The 16753-nt window shown below is 43.8% G+C and overlaps 1 protein-coding gene across 1 annotated transcript in view; it reads right to left on the reverse strand.

Moving 5' to 3' along the window:
* Positions 1-16753, reverse strand: part of Fer1l6 (fer-1 like family member 6) — a 141333-nt gene that overhangs the window by 80201 nt on the left and 44379 nt on the right. Inside the window, exons 9-15 of the mRNA XM_075960973.1 lie at positions 16335-16413; positions 15844-16000; positions 12559-12745; positions 11403-11595; positions 8158-8507; positions 6054-6162; positions 3504-3687 (exon numbers count right to left, since the gene is read on the reverse strand). Of these exons, the coding sequence (XP_075817088.1) occupies positions 3504-3687; positions 6054-6162; positions 8158-8507; positions 11403-11595; positions 12559-12745; positions 15844-16000; positions 16335-16413 (1259 nt within the window). The remainder of the gene's footprint in view (positions 1-3503; positions 3688-6053; positions 6163-8157; positions 8508-11402; positions 11596-12558; positions 12746-15843; positions 16001-16334; positions 16414-16753) is intronic.

Here is a 16753-nt window from a genome sequence, read left to right on the forward strand (position 1 = left end):
TCAGAGTTTTGTTGCTGTGTCTCGAGGATCAGGCAGTCGAGGCTCATTGTGTAAACCACAGTCCAGATGGAAAAGCAGCAGATGAGAGGGTGCCCGGTTGCCCATGGAAAGTGAAGACTGCCAGGATGAGCGAAGGGCCAACAGAACAGCAGCTTGTGACAAACGTGCAATCCTGGGGATGTCATGATGAGCCCACTGGGCATCACCTACTCTGATTTAATCCTCACCTCTACCCAGCACAGACTGTGTGCAAACACTTTGTAAAAACAGAAATCCCGGAACACATGCACAGTGGAATTTTATTAGGAGTAATAGACATGCATTGTGAGTTCATGTTCGTGTGTACCTATGTGTACCTGTATCTCTGTGTGTGTACATCCATAGGACTACTGTAGATATAAGATCTTCCAGTGCCTCTGCTGCCTCCTTGGCTCACTACTATATGGACAGAGAGCCTCAATACAGGCTAATAAAATAGAAATAAAAAGAAAGCTCAGTTACACACACACACACACACACACACACACACACAGAGAGAGAGAGAGAGAGAGAGAGAGAGAGAGAGAGAGAGAGAGAGAGAGAGATCCCTCAACATCACATCATAACTTATACCCAGCTGCAGCCAATTGCCCAGCCCTAGCACAGAATCCGTCCAAGGGTACCTGGAGACCATGCTCTCTAAATCCTTCCCACAGGACACCCCCTGGAGTCCCACTGGCAGTCCACTGGGACAGCCCATCCAGGTGGAGAACGTCTGGGGATGCTAAGACCCTTGGAGTCATCCCAGAAAGTCTTCCTGAGCTGCTGACCCCAGGCACAGGGATTCTTCCCTGGCACTCTCACGCTGTAAGCTGGAGTTAAAGCACATGGAAGCTCCGGTTCTTTCTGGTGTGTGTGGAGATGGGGAGCCCTCCAAAGGTGACCCATGGAAAAGGGACAAGGTTTAGAAAATGCAGAGAATACAAAAAGCCAAGAAGGTAAATAACTTTAAAAAAAATAATGGTATTTTTGCAACAGAGTTTCTCTGGAGCCTATTCTGGAACTAGCTCTTGTAGACCAGGATGGCCTCAAAACTCACGAAGATCTGCCTGCCTTTACCTCCCAAATGCTGGGATTTAAAGGTGTATGCCACCACCACCCTACCTAAGGTGCTCCAGTTTGCCCTGTGTTCTTCTCTATCCCTGAAATCCCCTCTTCTCTTGTAAGATGTCAGCTTCTCTACGACTGTCCCAATTCTTTACGTCCTCCCAGTCACTCACTCTCTCTGCTCCCATAGCACCCTGTGTCCACAGCAGCTCCTTAACTCTCTGAAAATCAGATAGAGTGTGTCCAGTACAGAGATGGGCAAAGATGAGGTCCCTGCCCTCAGGTGCTCAGTCTTACAGGCGAGAGAGACAAATGAAACCATTGTAGCCTGACGTGATTAGGGCTCGCTAAATCCCTAAAGAGTACAGAAAGCTCAGTCAGACTTGGTACAGGGAAAAGGATCCTGAAAGACAAGGGAAGCCAATAGCTAAGGTGTGGGCTTGTTGCCAGGCCAAGAGAGAAGTGTGTTCAAAATCCTAGGAGCAGCAAAGAACAGCATACAACTGGGGCTCTTTCAGGAGCGTTGAACAGCTGGATGAAAGGGGTATTTGGGGGAATGGTGCCCCCAAGCCAGGTAGGGGTGTGTGTGTGTGTTTGCTTGTTTGTGTGTCTGTTTGTGTGTCTCTCTCATGTGTGTGTATGTGTGTTTCTCTCTCGTGTGTATGCGTCTGTCTGTCTGTGTATGTGTGTATGTCTGTTTGTATATGTGTGTGTCTCTCTCGTGTGTGTGTATCTGTGTTATGTCTCTGTGTGCATGTGTGTATGTCTGTCTGTGTATGTTTGTGCGTCTCTCTCATGTGTATATGTGTGTCTCTATCTCATGTATGTGTCTGTCTGTGTATGTCTCTCATATGTGTGTGTGTCTGTATGTGTGTGTCTCTCTCATGTGTGTGTGTGTGTCTGTGTATCTGTGTGTGTGCTTGAATACTAGGTGGTTGCCAAATGCTGATGCTGTTTTGAAAGGTTGGAGACCTTTTAGGAGGTGGAGCCTCATTGGAAGAACTGATCATCAGATGTATTGCCTGGCCACACTTCCTGTCCACTCTCTGCTTTCTGACAGTAAACACAACATGACCAGCTGCCAGTCCATCATGGTGGACTGTATTGCCAGAAATATAAGCCAAAATAAACCTTTCACCTCCGGTTATGTTCGTCATGTATTTTTGTCACAGCAATGACAAAAACATGGCCAGAATTAAGAAAACAAAAAATACCTAAGATTTATACTGACCAGGTCTTGTCATTAACGGGCTTCGGACAGAAAGGAAAAGCAGAACTTGGGGCTAGAGGGATGGCTCAGTCAAGCGAGTGTAATGTTCTTGCAGAGAACCTCACAACCTTCCCTGTGGCTCCAGGGAACCTGATACCATATTCTGGACTCAGCAGGCACTTGCCCTCACATGGGCACCCCACCCCCCACAGACACACATGTGCATGTAATTTAAACTAAATCTTTCGGATATGGAAAAGAAGAACTGACAACCCCTGAGCTGTGAGGTGGAAGACTCTGAGTGGAGGGTTCTGTCAGAGATGGGAGCCTAGAAAAAGAAAGAAGTCTGGGAGTGGTTTATAAACTACCCTAATGGGGCATCTGCTCAGCCTTTTAGGAACAGGACTGTCTGAGGGAACAGACTGGGAAGTGGGTTCCTAGGGGAAGCGTCTGGGCTGAAAAGAGTGGAGGCCTGAAAAGCAATGATGTGGCCTTGATGCAGCGGAGTAACATTCTCTAGATTCCAGTCTCCTCCCGTGCAGAACGGGTACAGCAATGGGCTACCAGGAGAATCTATGGCAGTGGAGACTACTCACGCAAATATCCCAAGACGGGGCAAAGCAAGACTCTTGCACGCGTGCTTTTGCTTCTTCTCATCAACCTCCTGTGCCATGCTTAGTGGTGTTTTCTTTAAAACACCTCTATAATTTTACTCTTATTATTGGCTGAAAATGTGCATGAATTGAGGAGTCCCAGCTGCTAAGATGCTCATTTCTAGGGTCTCACCATCATTCTCTAGTTTGTCAATTACCGTAGCAAACTTAAGGTCAGAGATTCCATGTTCCCAGTCGAGTTTACTTGGTAGGGCGCTGACAAGAATGATAAGCATCAGCTGGGTTTGGGCTGAATCTTGAAAGCCTCTTCCTAGCTTCCCATGATTCTAAGTTAAGAGTAAAGGGGGCTTCGTGTCTGGTAGCCATCGTGGCTGCTCTGCTGTTAGAGGGATTCCCTGGGTGTGTTGTTAGAGGGTTGAGGTTATAAGATAGAGTGATGGTTATTCTTGCTGCCCCTGTTCGTGATGTGTTCCCAGCACTGTGATAAAATTTGCGTTTTTTTTTTTTCTGAAAAACTGAATGAAACAGTCCCAGGAATTGATAAAATTCCCACCCAGCAGAAACTTCATTCTTACTTGCTCTGTTCCTTTTACCTGTTCCCTTCTGTCACCAGAGGCTTCTCAGGGTGTGTGGTGGAGGCCATGGAAATGGCAGAGTCGTGGGGCACGTCTTTTTCTCCTTCATGCAACAGAGGAAGCACATCCTCTTCAGTCGGCTCAGCCGATTTCTTCTTGCTCCCATGATGAGAGCCTCCATCAATCAGGTTCCCAAAGTTCCCTGCAAGAGATGGCAAAGTTAGAGTGTCAGCAGGTGGGACCAGCCAGCTTGGCATACCACACCCTCTCCCAACAAGGAAATAAGGTCTCAGGATAAAGGCAGAAACAACAAACGATGGAGAACAAGAAAATTAGACTGACGAAGCCAACCAATCTTATCCTCTTGTTTGTAAAAGCTACACAAGTTGCAAATTGAGAAAGACAGTTAAGGAAAAGAAAATCCATTAGAGATTTCAAGTTTTTAGAGCCGTGCTATTTTTATCGATTTTAACTTTATTACATTATTTTGGTTATGTGCCTATACTCAAGAGCAGGTATGGAGGGCGGAGGATGCATGCAGGAGTCGGGTCCTCTCCTTCCACCCGGTCATCAGGCTCAGCAGCAAGTGCTTTGCTCTCTGGGCTATCGGCCCTTCCAACACCTTAGTGTGTATTTCCTACCAAAACTCATCATGGAGACTTGATAGGCTACCATTGGAACCTTCTCAAAACTGTCTTGTCTCTAAGAAAAGACTTCTTGTCTGAGTACCCAAAGGCTACATCACGTGTTAAAAATTAAGAGGGAGTGGGTATTGACAGAGACAGAGAATGGTGGCAGAGGTGGGGTGGGGGTGAGTAAGGAGGAGTTCCGAATAGGGACCCCTTGTGCTATACACATCTCCACATAAGATAAAGTCTCCCCAGCATTCACAGGGACTGCACAGGTCTGATCCAGTTGGGGGTCCTAGACCTAAAGAAGTGGACATGGGCCCCCATCCCTAACCCAGAAGCAATCTCAAATTGATAACCACTTTCTCACGAACATTTCATTTCCTCCAAGTAAGTCTTACTGGGGAAACAAACTAAGTACTCATAAGGGTACTGCGTGCCCAGGCAGTACATCTCCAACAGAACGGGAGCTTGGTGGTACTGCGTGCCCAGGCAGTACATCTCCAACAGAACGGGAGCTTGGTGGTACTGCGTGCCCAGGCAGTACATCTCCAACAGAACGGGAGCTTGGTGGTACTGCGTGCCCAGGCAGCACATCTCCAACAGAACGGGAGCTTGGTGGTACTGCGTGCCCAGGCAGTACATCTCCAACAGAACGGGAGCTTGGTGGTACTGCGTGCCCAGGCAGCACATCTCCAACAGAACGGGAGCTTGGTGGTACTGCGTGCCCAGGCAGCACATCTCCAACAGAACGGGAGCTTGGTGGTACTGCGTGCCCAGGCAGTACATCTCCAACAGAACGGGAGCTTGGTGGCATTATTGGAACTTCATTTGTATCATAATGACATATCAGGACATTTTCTTTTCTTTTTTTATTCACCTTACTATTTTTATTTTTATTTATATATTCTTATTCTCTATTTTTGCTCTACAGCCCTTTGTGTGTATATGGTTTAGTGTTTTACGGTTTTTGTGAGCATGAGAATGAATGGGTCTCTGTTTCTTTGTGTCTTCTCTTAGACTCTTTTTTTGTTTTGACCAATGCTGATGTGTTAAATTTTGCTTCATTATACCATATCATATCATCATGTCATATCATATCATCATACCATATCAGATCAGATCGGATCACTAATCCCTTAGAAGCCTGTTTGTTCTCTAATGAGAGACAGAAAGAGGGTGGATCCAGATAGAAGAGGAGATGGGGGAACTGGGAGGGGTAGAAGGAGATGGATCATAATCAGGATGTGAGAAAAAAATCTATTTTCAATAAATCAACAAAAGGCAAAAACAAAGCAAAAGCCTCTCTTGTCAGAACTAACTTCCACAGATCTAACAGACATCTGCACCCTGTGGACATGCAGACAGGGAACTCTGTGCCAGGTCTCCAGCTGTGTGGCTCAGGAGTGAGTCCCTCTTTGCTTCCCTCCGCCCTGCTGCAACAGAACTGCTTGAATGTGACCCTCTCTTCACTGATGCCATGAGTCCTTTCAGCTGAGGTGCACACTAGCTAAGGACAATGGCAGGGAACTCTAACCATAGCATCTGTAGCCAAGGACGGTGGCAGGGAACTCTAACCAAGCACCTATTGAATGTGTCATGTTTCACGTCAGTTTATTAAACTCACAGCTCTGTGAGGAGTTACTGTAGCTCCCATTTTATACATGAGGGAAACCAGACCCAGAGAAATTAAGTCAGCCCAAAGTAATGGAGCCAAGATTAGTCATCTAAGTCCCTGAACCCAAACCTATACTAATTACTGTTATACAAGCAAAGCAACCAAACCTATAGGAACACATCTACTCTTTATGTGACATTGGGTAGAAGAAGAACTACCATTTCTAGATGAGGTGTCACCTGCCATCTCCACCAGAATATAATCACCTTCATGGAAGGCATTGATCATTTATTCAAGAAATGAACATGTGTCTGCACTTACCAACAGAAACTTCAAAGCTGATGGGCTTGTCTCCAATCTTCCGGTCAATCATGGTAGCTTCAAAAAAGGCTCCAAAGAGTAAAAAGTCCTCATATTTTTCTGGTACAATCTACAAAGAGAAAGAATTGCTAGACAGAGCTGGCTTCCTTTTCACACTAGAAAGCCGAGTTAGTGAAACTCATCTGGTCTAGTGTGATTCATTGACGCCTGAGTCTCTGCTTCAGCTGGAAATGCCAGGTCTTGCCACTAAGCAAAGAGCTATCATGGCCAATAATCATAACTCCAAACCCACTGGTCTAAAATGACACAGAATTACCCAATGAACTACTAACTTAACATGCAAAAAAAATTTCTCCTTTCATGGCAAAATATGAGCTTGTGTGTCTTCCCAAGATGCTGGGGAGGACCCAGCACAAAACAGGTTTGTAGAGCCAGAAAAATCAAAGATGAGCTGCTGAGTGTCACCGCACTAAACCCTTACACGTGACCTAATTGCATTGGGGGCTCACGTACATTTATTATTCGTTCTGTGTAACAACTTTGGGAGTTTGGATTCCGGACCATTCCCATTTCACAGAAAAGGAAACTGGAGAGATGGAAGCTTGTGTTGCTTTCTGCTAGAATTTCTTCCTTCAGGAACCCTCAGCAAAACATTCTAAAAGATGTTGACTCAGATTTTGAAAATCTTATCGAAGCTTCTTTCTTCTTGGATATCCCTATCCAAGCTGGCTCACAGCAAGAATGGTTTACCAGACAGGCAGATGTAGGACATATATGCTTGAGTGACCACAGCATGCCACACAAGCTACCCACAACGTGCAAAGTCAAGTTTCCAATGTTGGCTTATATTCTGAACACACACACACTCATAGTCCCATGCAGACAACACCAACTCCAACCCCAACAAACTGATAATACACATCTCCAGAAAAAGTATCCCAGATGTGAATCCAAAGAGAAGTGTGGAGGTGCTGAAGAAGTCAAGACACAGGTGGCAAGCTCTAAATAGCCTCTCGTTGGTGGAGAGAACAAGCCAAGGATAACAGCCATAAAAACACGGCAAGCCTCACCATGTGCATGCTAAAAGATCTGAGACAGTTTGTATACACGTTTTCATCAGCCCTCAGAAGCTGTCTATGACAGAGCAACCTATAAGACCTCAGTTAGCCAGAGAATAAAGGGCAACCTAGGGCAGTAAAACTAATGCCAGGGTTTTCAACCCTTGCTCTGAGTTGTCCCCGGTGATATCTTAAGAATCGAGGTGGAAAAATAAATAGCTCTTCCAAGGTAAGGATGACTCTCATACTGCAGTGCTGGGGTCTGCCCAGCCTCCCTAGGAACGGATAGCTCCGAGCGAGCAGCTATCATCCCCCTTGGGTTGACCCGGGAGATGACATCCCCCTTGTGGTGACCCGGGAGATGTCCCCAGACACAGAGTTAGCTAGGTTCAGTTGGAATCAACCCTCTTCTGTTACTGAGGACATGCAGAACTCACTCACTTGCTTGACTTCAAACCACACAACTAGGATTAAAAAATGAGAGGAGAGTCGTAGCTGATGTTCATCTTGACACTCCAGTCTCTTGCCCGTGCTACAGAGCTGGGCTGGGGAGATGCTGATATTTTAATGGTGGGAACTAATCGCGGATCAGCATTCTGTGGGGTTGTGGTTTCATCCTGGGTAGATGAAGCTTCTCCAGTTCTTAACACTCAGCTTGTGGCCTATTCTTCTCCCCTTTCTTCCTCTTTCTATGTGGTCTCACATCCCCCCCAAATGCTCCAACATAATGCAGCTAAACAAAGCTAGACAGCAGAGTTTACCCATCCCTCCTACTATCCACTCCCTCCAAGGTCTCCGACTACTTTTACGTTTCCTTTGACTTCCCACAGGATCCACACTTGAGAGATTTTGAAGTCTGTCATGAGCATATGGCCACACCACTTGCAAGAACAGAGGACACACCCCAGGGCTCAGTACTAGACCAGCACAATTTTGCAGGGAAGATGAGACCTGGACAGGAAAAGGCCTTCTGGATCCCTGGCAAGTGTCTACCTCTGGCCTGAGCTCTCCTACATCAGGCCCAGAGGAGCGATGCTCACACCTACCTCTGGGGGCACAGCAAAAGATTCCACCTCCACCTCCATGGAGTTAGTCTTGTCCGCAGCCTGCTGGGCTTTGCTGTCATCTGCTTTGTCAGCCTTTTCCTTACTAGAGCCTTTCGATTTGGAGTCTTTGTCTTTGGAAGACAGCTTCAGCTCCTTCAGAGCCTTGGAGAACTTAGACTCCTGGGCCCCACCAGAGAGAATTTCCACAGCAATTTCCACCAAGATCCGACCCCTGAAGGCCACACCTTCCCCAAAGCCCTCATTCAACTCCTGGTAGTCATCCATCAGACTCTGGTTCCTGGGTGAGCCATACAAGTTGATCCAGGCGGGCCCAAAGGTGGGAAGAAAGCCTAGGGAGAACCCAAGCATTAGGTATCTTAGTGAACATTCATGTATATCATATGTTTGTTTTATAAAAGTTGTATATAAAAATATATGACATACAGATAAAAGAAAATATTTAAAAGGCATCCTCTCCAAAGACAATATTTTGCTCAGTTTCCATCTGATCTTTCTTTTACACGTTTACTCTTTCCCCTGCATACTATAGAGGGCACTATGTGCCAGTTTGTCAACATTTAGTCATCAGATGATTGTTTATTCCTAACATGAAGTAAGCAACATGCTAGGTGTTTACATTAACATTTACACTGTAAACACTCTGAAGGGGCTACATGTGGTGTTGCAAGAATAAAGAATGGGTTGATGAGTACAGAGGAACAGGGTAAAGAGGCTGTGAACCAGCTGCAAAGAGGAGTATGGAGAAGGGTCTATGAGAATAATTTGGAAAGGTGAGAGGCCTGGACTTGTTATAGATTTTGCTCACTATTTTAGTGTACTTAAATGATGTGGGATTTCCCTATGTATGCTATGATTATGTTTTATTACCATTGGTTAATAAAGAAGCCATTTTGGCCTGTAGCAGGACAAATCTAGGTAGATGGGAAAACTAAACTAAATGTAAGGAGAAAGAAGGCAGGGTCAGGGAGACACCATGTTGCTGCCAAAAGAGAAAGACACCAGAAACTTACCGGTAAGCCACAGTCTAGTAGTGATACAAAGATTAATAGAAATGGGTTAATTTAAGATGTAAGAGCAAGCTAGAAATATGCCTGAGCCATTAACAAAACAGTGTTACAATTAATATAGTTTTGTGTGATTATTTGGGTCTGGGTGGTCGGGAAACAAAAAAGCAGTCTCCATTTACATCAAAAATATTTTAAAGGGATTTTTACCAAATAGATAATGTAACCATGTCTCTTAAGACCATTATGGCTACCCCGTGAAGGCTTGCCAGAATGGATTTGGGCAAACTGCTTTGGGACCCATTTTACCCTGAAAGCTAAGTTCACTGTAGCTTGGACTAGTAGGGTAGGGTGGTAGAGATAGTAAGAAAGGGATGTTCTAAAATATTTCCTAAACATAAAACTGAAAAGACCTGGTGATTTTAACTTATGCCTGTCATAAGTGGTTTTTCTTCTAAATACAGAACATCTGGGAAGAAATATGACATCCGTGAGAACATTTGTGAGCACAATGTCCCTTTATTTTTCAGTGCTGGGAATCAAACCCAAGGCCTTTCACTTTGTAGGCAAGTGCTTTTCCACTAGCCTGCCTACACCAATCCCACGCATGTTCCTTTGTGAAAGGCAAAACAGCAGATGTTTCTGAAGACTCGCCTGGGTGGGTCAAATCCCAGCTTTGGGACTTTTCAGCAAATTTTGAAGATTTTTGTGCCTCAGTTTCCTCATCTGGAGGAAAAGCTAATAGTGCCTACATCAAAATTAACAGGATATCTATTAAGTGCTTCATATGGACTCTTAGGTCATGCCCCTACTATTAGGAATAAAGAGGGAGTCATAATTTGCTTATTAACTTGCCCATAGTTGCCAAGTAAATGTGTTCATATATTCATAGATATCAACCTCTTTCTGCCTAATCGTCTCTTTTCTCCCTGACTTCTCCAGACTAGATTGTATCCTTCAGAGTCTGCTCTCCTTTGAGAGAACTTAAAGAAGCAGGGAAATTATTGTTTAAAAGGATAGAAAGAGTTTATGGTCCCCGGCGTCTACTTCTAAAACACAAACATCTTTCTTTCTGAAAACCATCAAGAGGCTCCTAAAACGCTGTGAATAAAAACATGTTAGCATCTAGTTGAGAAAGCGTAGATGGATGGGTGTGTTTTTATTGTGCTGCCGCAGTATCAAGAAATAGACAACACACGTTCATTGAGGCTTTCTGTAATGTCAGTCTGTGAAAGACGTAAAAATATACCAGTCTCTGCTCTTGGGAAATATCCATCTACTTGAGAAAAAATAAAGCAGTTAAACTAATGTCATCTCTACATGACATATGGTTAGATATACTTAACATATATGTGTGTGTGTTTATATTTTACCATTTAGTTATATATGTTTGTGATATGTATATGTAGGTACATATGTATATATGTATATTTTTCAATAGGCATACATTTACAGTGCAGAGAAAGATTGCTATGAATTTAAATGGGGGTTTATTTAGGAATTCTTGTACACTAATATAATTTGGGAAATGGAGTCATATACCAAGGAGGAGTTCTTTCCCTGCCCGCCACCTTCAGTACTTTGTGAATTACCCGAGGTTCTCCCAGCTCACTGAGGCAGCAATCACCACAGCCCCTGCCATTCTCATGCTGCCGTGTTCCCATGTGACTGGGGACATAATTTTTATGTAGGGGGAAAACCCCAATCATAGAAACATGCAAAAACTGTTCATACAGAACCATACAAAACCATGTAACAGGATAGATTTGGCCTATAGATTTTAGTTTACTAAACTTGGGTTTTATCATAACTCCATTTTCTTAAGAGAACAGTGACATACTCCAGGTAGCTAGCAATGGTCATGGAAGACCTAAGACCAGAGCTTAGTTCCATCCACTGGCTTAACCAAGCTGGGCCACAGACCTCAGAACCATAAAAGGTGCTATCACATGCCTACGTGGCCCTCTCTCTTTATTTTTTTATTTATTATGTATATAACATTCTGCCTCCATGTATGCCTGCATGCCAGAAGAGGGCGCCAGATCTCATTATAGATGGTTGTGAGCCACCATGTGGTTGCTGAGAATTGAACTCAGGACCTCTGGAAGAGCAGCCAGTGCTCTTAACCACTGAGCCCATCTCTCCAGCCCCTGGCCCTCTCTCTTTAAAGGCGACTGTGGCTTTGAGACCTCCAGCCAAGGCAGACACGGGCAACGCTACCTTTATCTCCATCCTGCTCATTGGAGATCTTCTTCAGGTCGATGAAGTGGGTTGCCAGGGCCACGTCGTTCATGCTCCCCTCATCCCACACCTGGATTTTAACCCTCCGGCACAGGGGAGGGAACATTTCCTTGAAGACCACCTGCTCATGCCACACGGGGTCAGCACAATTCTTTTGCACCGAGGTTCGCCCCTAAAAGGACAGCCAGGAAGATGTGAGCCGTGAAAATAAATACCTAAAAAAAATGCTTCAAACCTCCTGGGGATATAAAGGGGATATCAAAGATGGGCCTGCTTCCCATGACACCTGTGAAAATCAACTATACCCCCATTGACATTATTGATGTCATTATTGATATGCAACATTGGGGCAAAGGTGAATGATTGTCCTTGGGAATTTCTACTTAACAGACCAGTGTTGGGGTGAACGCCTGTGTTAGGGATATGAGCTGTTCTATGCATCTCCAGGAAAGTGTAGACATAGCTAGACCCTGAGTTCATGCCTACACACAGACCCAGGTGCATGTCACATAGGACCTTGAGTGAATCAATGCTGCAGCCTGGGCTTCAGTTTCCTGGTCGTAAATTGGAATGATGTCCCATATGGCCCCCAAATTCACCTCAAGATAGAAATTCTCCAGCATTCACTCCTGCTGTGGAAAGGGACAGGGACATATTTTAAAAGTATAAAATACGTTCAAAGTTTCTAAGTCCAGGAAGGCAGAACCCAGTGTTGGCCATGAACCTAGGCCTTGATTCTTCCAATAGCCCTTGAGAAAGGAACAGAGGTATCTAGACATAGAAGAAAGACTACCTCGAACATTGTGAAATGGGTCAAGGGAGAGTGGCAATTATTCTACAGGGCCAAGGGCCTGGTACTTGCTTAGAGAAGTAGCCAGAGGTAAGGAAAGACATTTTTTTCTACCTGGCCCTAAGCTGCAACACGTCCAGCCATAGCTGCCTTCCACAGTGTCTAGTGAGGCATGAATGGGCAAGCCTTCTCTACCCCAGTGAGGCGAGAGTGGGCAAGCCTTCTCTACACTTCCCCTCTGTGACAAGTGTTCTCTGGGCACTTTTAACCCAATTTAATTTGATTAAAATGTTCTGTATGCAGAGCAGGACCTGCTTGTCACTATTGGTGACAAAGTTCCCTCACCGTCTGCCCAGCAAAGGACACCTCCACGAAGGGATCCACAAGGTCCTTGCTGTCACCCACAAATGCTTTGGTGACATTTGCCATAATGCTGGAGTTCATTTTGGGTAACCCTTCTGCTCGATAGAGCCTCACATAGAATCTAGCCCAGGGTCTCTCTGATGGAAATCCTTGAGGGATCAAAAGGTTCCTAGAGGGAAAAAAAGATTTTTAAAATTAAAAAGGTCTGTCACTCAAGAGTAGAAAGAAAGGGCAAGTGTCCATTGGTGGCAGAAAGAAAAATATGGATATAGAAAAACACCGGAATTCATCACTAAACCAAGTTTTCTTTCTAGTTCTTTCTAGAATTTAACTCTTCCCACCTCATAAACCAGTGGTTGAAAGTATAATTCTTTTGAAGAAAAAACAGCTACATGTGGATAAATCATATAATCACAGAATGACTTATCTACATAACGCATACACTTAAGACTCAGGAAATGTGGAAAAGGGCGGGAAAAATACCCCAAGAGCCAGAGGAAAACTGTTGTGGAAGTTTTCTCTTTTAATAGCAACAAAAAGGACACAAAGTGGGAGGCATAGGGAAGAGAGGCTTGAAGTGGGAGGGGTGGGGGCTAAATATGAACAAGACATATAAAATTCTAAAAGAATTAATAATAGTAAGTGTCGCAAGGAAACAGTGTTCTTGTCCCAGAATCAGAGCTCCCAAAAGAGCCACAGCTTTGAGAAGATATATTCATGGGTCTCTGACAGAGAAGAGCCTCTGAAAGATGAGGCATGAGCTTGGCAGTGCTCATGCACCCATATGGAAAGAGGTGGACCAAGAACACATCAGAAAAGTCCATCATGATCAAGTGGGCTTCATCCCAGAGATACAGGGGTGGTTCGACATATGAAAATCTATCAATGTAATCCACCATATAAACAAACAAAAAAATGATCATCTCATTAGATGCTGAAAAAGCCTTCAACAAAATACAACATCCCATTATAATAAAGGTCTTGGAGAGAGCAGGGATACAAGCGACATATCTAAACATAATAAAGACAGTATACAGCAAGCCAACAGCCAACATCAGGCTAAATTGAAAGAAACTTAAAGCGATCTCACTGATATCAGGGACAAGAAAAAGTTGTCCACTCTCTCCTTATCTATTCAATATAGTTCTTGAGGTTCTAGCTAGAGCAATAAGACAACAAAAGAAGATCAAGGGGGATACAAATTAAAAAAGAAGAAATCAAACTCTCCTATTTGCTTACTACATAAGTTTACATAAGCAACCCCAAAAATTCTACCAAGGAACTTCTATAACTCATAAACACCTTTAGTAATATAGCAGGATACAAGATTAACTCAAAAATATCAGTAGCCCTCCTGTACACAGATGATAAAAAGGCTGAGGAAAGAAATGAGAGAAGCATCACCCTTCACAATAGCCACAAATAGCATAAAATATCTCAGAGTAACTCAAACCAAACAAGTGGAAGACCTGTATGATAAGGACTCTAAATCTTTGAAGAAAAAAATTGAAGAAGATACCAGAGAACGGAAAGATCTCTTATGGTCTTGGGTAGGTAGAATTAACATAGTAAGAATGTCAATCTTACCAAAAGCAATCTAGAGGTTCAATGCAATGCCCATCAAAATCTCATCAATATTTTTCATACATCTAGAAAGAACAATACTCAATTTCATATGGAAAAACAAAACAAAACAAAAAAACAAAACCCAGGATAGCCAAAACAGTCCTGCACAATAAAGGAACTTCTGGAGGCATCACAATCCCTGACTTCAAACTCTACTACAGAGCTAGAGTACTGAAAACAGCCTGGTATTAGCATAAAAACAGACAGGAGGACCAATAGAACCGAATTGAAGAACCAGATATTAATCCATACACTTTCAAACATCTGATTTTTAACAAAGAAGCAAAAAATATCAAATAAAAAAAAAGAAAGTATATCCAGCAAATGGTGCTGGCATAACTGGATATCAACATGCAGAAGAATGAAAGTAGACCCATATCTATCACCATGCACAAAACTCAAGTCTAAATGGGTCAAAGACCTCAACATAAAGTCAACCACACTGAACCTCACAGGAAAAGTGGGAAATACATTTGAATGCATTGGCACAGGGAACCACTTCCTAAGTATAGCCCCAGTAGTGTGCTGAGATAAACAATAAATGGGACCTCCTGAAACTGTGAAGTTTCTGAAAGCAAAGGACATGGTCAACAAGACAAAATGGCAGCCTACATAATGGGAAAAGATCTTCACCAACCCCACATCAGACAGAGGTCTGATTTCCAAAATATGCAAAGAATTCAAGAAAATAGTATCAAAAGAACACATAACCCAATAAAAAACAGAGTACAGACCTAAACAGAGAACTCTCAACAGAGAAATCTAAAATGGCAGAAAGACACTTAAGGAAATATTCAGCATCCTTAACCATTAGAGAAATGCAAATCAAAACAACTCTGAAATTCCATCTTATACCTGTAAGAATGTCCAAGATCAAAAACACTGATGACAACTTATGCTGGAGTGTTTGTGGGGAAAAGGGAACACTCTTACATTGCTGGTGGGAGTGCAAGCTGGTACAGCCCCTTTGGATATCAGTGTGGTGATTTCTCAGAAAATTACGAAACAACCTTCCACCAGACCCAGAAATACTACTTTTGGGTATATATCCAAAGGATGCTCAATCATGTCACAAGGACATGTGCTCAACTATGTTCATAGCAACATTGTTTGTCATAGCCAGAACCTGGAAACAACCTAAATGCCCCTCAACAAAAGAATGAATAAGGAAAATGTGGTACATTTACACAACGGAGTACTACACAGCATAAAAAATAATGACATCTTGAATTTTGCAGGCAAATGGATGGAGCTAGAAAACATCATTTTGAGTGAAGTAACCCAGACCAGAAAGACAGTTATTACATGTACTCACTCACAGTGGTTTTTAAATATAAAGCAAAGAAAATCAGCCTACAAATCACAATCCCAGAGAACCTAGACAACAAAGAGGACCCTAAGAGAGACATACATGGATCTAATCTACATGGGAAGTAGAAAAAGACAAGGTCTCCTGAGTAAATTGGGAGCATGGGGACCATGGGAGAGGGTTGAGGGGGAGGGAAGAGAAAGGAAGGGGAGTGGAGAAAAAACATATAGCTCAATAAAAACAATTAAAAAAAATAAAGGGGTGGAGAGAGGAAAAGAGACATAAATTAGGGCACAAAATTTCTTTCAGGGCTCTGGATGGGTTTGTCTCACTTCTCTATCAGCTCATCAGCATCGAAGATTTTGGGGTTGGTCTTTAAGACGTCGCCTTTCCCGGTGACACTGATGTCACACTTCAGGTAGCCCTTGGTGCCAGTCCTGATGTCCCCAGGGTCGGTAAGTTGTGCCCACTTGTCACAGAACTGATGACCTATGAACACAGCTTGTGAGTCGTATTCTTTGCACATGGGCAGCGACTCCCTCATCCCTTCCCACTCCAGCAGGCTCTTGGTCCCCTCTGTCATCTGGTCTAGATAGTAGCCATTCCTGGATGTCCCCAGTCAGTCCCCCAGGCTACCCCACTCTCTTCCCCTCTCTCCTCCTCCCTTCCTTCCAGCCCTCTTGTGTGACTTTCTTCTCCACTGACTGTGGGTATTTGAGAGACCTTTGATCTAGAGAACCACACCAAAAACTCCCAGCTCGACAGATCAGAGAGTAAACCGAAGAACAGTAAGAAAGCAAGATAGGGGGAGGGGCTCACTTACCAGGCTGGTTGTACACCGTTCCCACATCCACTCGGAAAGAGCCAATGAGGATGCTCCCTATCAGCTTGTGATGTAAGACCTACAAAAGATGGAGCATCTGTGAAAAGGACCCATACTCCACCAAAGGGGCTCCTAGGACTTGACCCTTGTCTTGGTTTAACCTTGTCTGGAGCACACTAAAATTGGTCATTAACGCACAGGATCCTAAGTGACTTCAAGAAGTGTCTCATCTGTCCTTTCTCTAGTGGTTTTTCTGCTTATTTGCTGAAAACCTTTCGGTGCCCCAAAGGTTTCTTTAATTGAATGGATCATGGTAAGCAACCCTTCAATGCCCACCTCTTCCTACTCCAACCTGACCCATCCTTCAGTGGCTAGAGCCAGTTTCTCCTCCTTCAAGCATCTGTCCTTGATCTCTTGAG

This window comes from Microtus pennsylvanicus, chromosome 2 (assembly GCF_037038515.1).
Source record: "Microtus pennsylvanicus isolate mMicPen1 chromosome 2, mMicPen1.hap1, whole genome shotgun sequence".
In the NCBI taxonomy this organism is placed as follows: domain Eukaryota; kingdom Metazoa; phylum Chordata; class Mammalia; order Rodentia; family Cricetidae; genus Microtus; species Microtus pennsylvanicus.